The 2,715-nt window shown below is 35.3% G+C and overlaps 1 protein-coding gene across 1 annotated transcript; it reads right to left on the bottom strand.

The window, feature by feature from the left end:
* Window positions 1-216: 216 nt before the first annotated feature.
* Window positions 217-2,171, bottom strand: CYCD3;2 (CYCLIN D3;2). The gene is made up of 4 exons (XM_085734031.1): window positions 1,538-2,171; window positions 1,207-1,408; window positions 938-1,071; window positions 217-802 (listed from the first exon to the last, which is right to left on the bottom strand). The coding sequence occupies exons 1-4, from the start codon at window positions 1,994-1,996 to the stop codon at window positions 518-520; spliced, it is 1,080 nt and encodes a 359-aa protein (XP_085590157.1). The 5' UTR covers window positions 1,997-2,171; the 3' UTR covers window positions 217-517.
* Between the last annotated feature and the right edge of the window lie 544 nt (window positions 2,172-2,715).

Below are 2,715 nucleotides of genomic sequence, written 5' to 3'. Positions count from 1 at the left end.
TGTACAAGAGTTTCATTACTTTATCTAATGTTATCACTAAAGACATTTGACCTATCATTGAAGATTAGTTAGCACCTAACAAATTTCATATGCAGATCCTATACTTCATGAACAGCAGAGATATCTTATTCCAAAAAAATGAACAGCAGAGAGATTGGCATATCTGATAACTGATAAGCAAAAATAATCTCATGTATGCTTATTGACAAAAATGTGTAAGATGAGTAAAAGTTGCAGCTGATAGATAACTCACAGGTAGAATTACAAGTTCACAACTCATCTTTCTACTCAATATCAGATCCCTGCACCACCTTAAACAACAAAGTGGATGAAGGAATCTCAGCCTCTGCCTCATTCCATTCATCTTCAAATGTTTGGCTAGAAATGTATATAATAACTAGAACATAATGTAATTGGATTTCAATTTCCATAACATAACAGCCACCAGAATTATGTGAAAGAGAGCTACCACATTTGAAGTAAAAATACTAACATTGTTCATCATCATCATCATTAATTAACGAGGGCTATGAAGAACATCAATAGACACACGATTAACCGAAGGCAATCGCATCTGCTGGTCTTGAGCTCTGCTCCTCTTGAACATCGGCTGCAGTGAAAGTGAAACCGACGATGCTGCAGTCCATGAATCATTTGAGCTATCGCAGCTGAAAGATGCATCAATGACACCACCCGGACTACCTGGTTCAGATACGCGCTTACGTTTCTGGTGAAGACTGTAAATGCCATCATCGCAAACTAATAACTTCAGCATAAGTTTGTAGCACTGATTCACTTGTTCCTGTAAAATCAAATCATCACCAAGACACCAAACTTAGTCATTTCACTTATATCCATCAAACCCGCATCAGATTTGGAAAATTCAACAATTATTGACAATGTAGAGGAAAAAAACAGTTAAATTAAATGCACAAACCTCACTAATCTTTAGTAAACCCAAGAGTTGTTCAATGTACTCAGTTGCATTAAATGGTTCAATCTCTTTAATTACATGGATCATTGTAGCAGCAGCCAATGTAGAAGGAAGATAACTCATCATAACCCTTGAATCTGACAACAACAGTGACATTGAATACACATAAGTACCATTAGTCTTAATGGCATGTCTCTGATTCAGTTTAATAATAAAATCCAGTACAGTATCATATTTATTAGCATCAATAATCAAATCTTATTATCACTTACCAACAATGACATGAAGAAGAACCTTCTCACAACGCCACATAAACTCCCAATGCAAACGGCTCTTCAAACCAAGTCTTCTAACAATGTGTTCAAAGAATGAAATTGGTGTCACTGGATGCATCCTCCATTTCAATGTAGATAACACCAAAAGCTCCATTCTTTGTATAGTTTTAGCTTCAAACACAAATCTAGATTCCTCAACCTAACAAAAAAAACACAAAAAAAAAAAAAACATAAAAATCAAATAAAAAACAAACCCATCAACATTAAACATCAAAAAACAAAACTTTATGGCATTTGAACAAACACATAGACTACTTGATTAACATACTTGAAAATCCAAAAGAAGTGGCACATGGGTTTCTTCAATTTTAGCCGCAAGAGACAAACAAGCAACAGCAGTAAGCTGAGTCATCCAAGGCTTATCCTTTTGAAACTTCAAACTAGTAACGAATCTATCAAAGTAGTTGACAGCAAGAACAGTGGTCAAAGTAGAAAACCCATAATGAGCACAAACTCTAGAAAGCCAATTCACACCTTCAACACGAGACTCATTCAAAGATCCATCAATAACAAAATCATCATTAATCAAATGGGTTTCTTTCTCTTTCATGATTAACGAAAGAACTTCATCGTCTTCCCAAAACATATCATTGTTGAACAAATTCGATAAAGATTGAAGCTTTGTAGCAGATGGGTCGTTGGTAATGGTTTCAGAATCGGTGAGGGATTCATCTTCGAAGGTGTTTTGTTCTTCACAGAGAAAGGAAGGAGATTGAGGTTGAGACATCTTCTATGGAGAAGATGAAGAGAAAAGATTGTTTCATTGTGAGAAAGAAGGGAGAGAAAGGAGAGACATTTTTCAACTCTGCAAACGTTTGTGTTGAGTTTGTGTTTGTTTTTTTCTCTCACTGGAGTTTTTGTTTTTTTTTAGGAGGAGTGAGATTGAAGATGATGAATGGAGTGAGTGAGTAATGAAAACAAAGGGTTTTATCACGCTTGTCCTTTTCTTTTCTACCTTTACTATTCTCAACAAAAAAAAAAGAAAAAATCACCTATGGTTGTTGTTTAATAATGTTATTACAATTTTGATTTGATTTGATTAATTGAAATCAGAAACAGGCTGTTTGCCGCCTAGGGAAGGAGATGGAGCGTTTACGGCCCAAGACAAATATTATCTCTTGCTTTGAAGTCCAATCCGATACAAGGATGGTAGGATAGCTTTCTTCTTTCTCTCTCACAAGTTTTTTTTTTTGGTTTTGTTTTTTGTACACTTGTGACATTGTGATTTGTGGTTAGCCAATGTCATCAACTACACTGCTATCTAAAAGGTACTATAGTATCCGTCTCAACCTCCAAGGATTGATATGATGTCGTAGGTTTGAGATCTTAAAGTGTGCCTTTTTTAAGGTTTTAGATTTAAATCTTTTAGGTGTTCATAATTTTGTGATGGATTGATCCATAGAGGGTTTTACCCTTGCTTCAAGTCGAGCCCTGGTTACTAGACAA

Source organism: Medicago sativa, chromosome 8, assembly GCF_051527215.1.
Source record: "Medicago sativa cultivar Bolivia chromosome 8, Bolivia_mono, whole genome shotgun sequence".
In the NCBI taxonomy this organism is placed as follows: Eukaryota; Viridiplantae; Streptophyta; class Magnoliopsida; order Fabales; family Fabaceae; genus Medicago; species Medicago sativa.
This window is presented reverse-complemented; position numbering and strand designations above follow the sequence as displayed.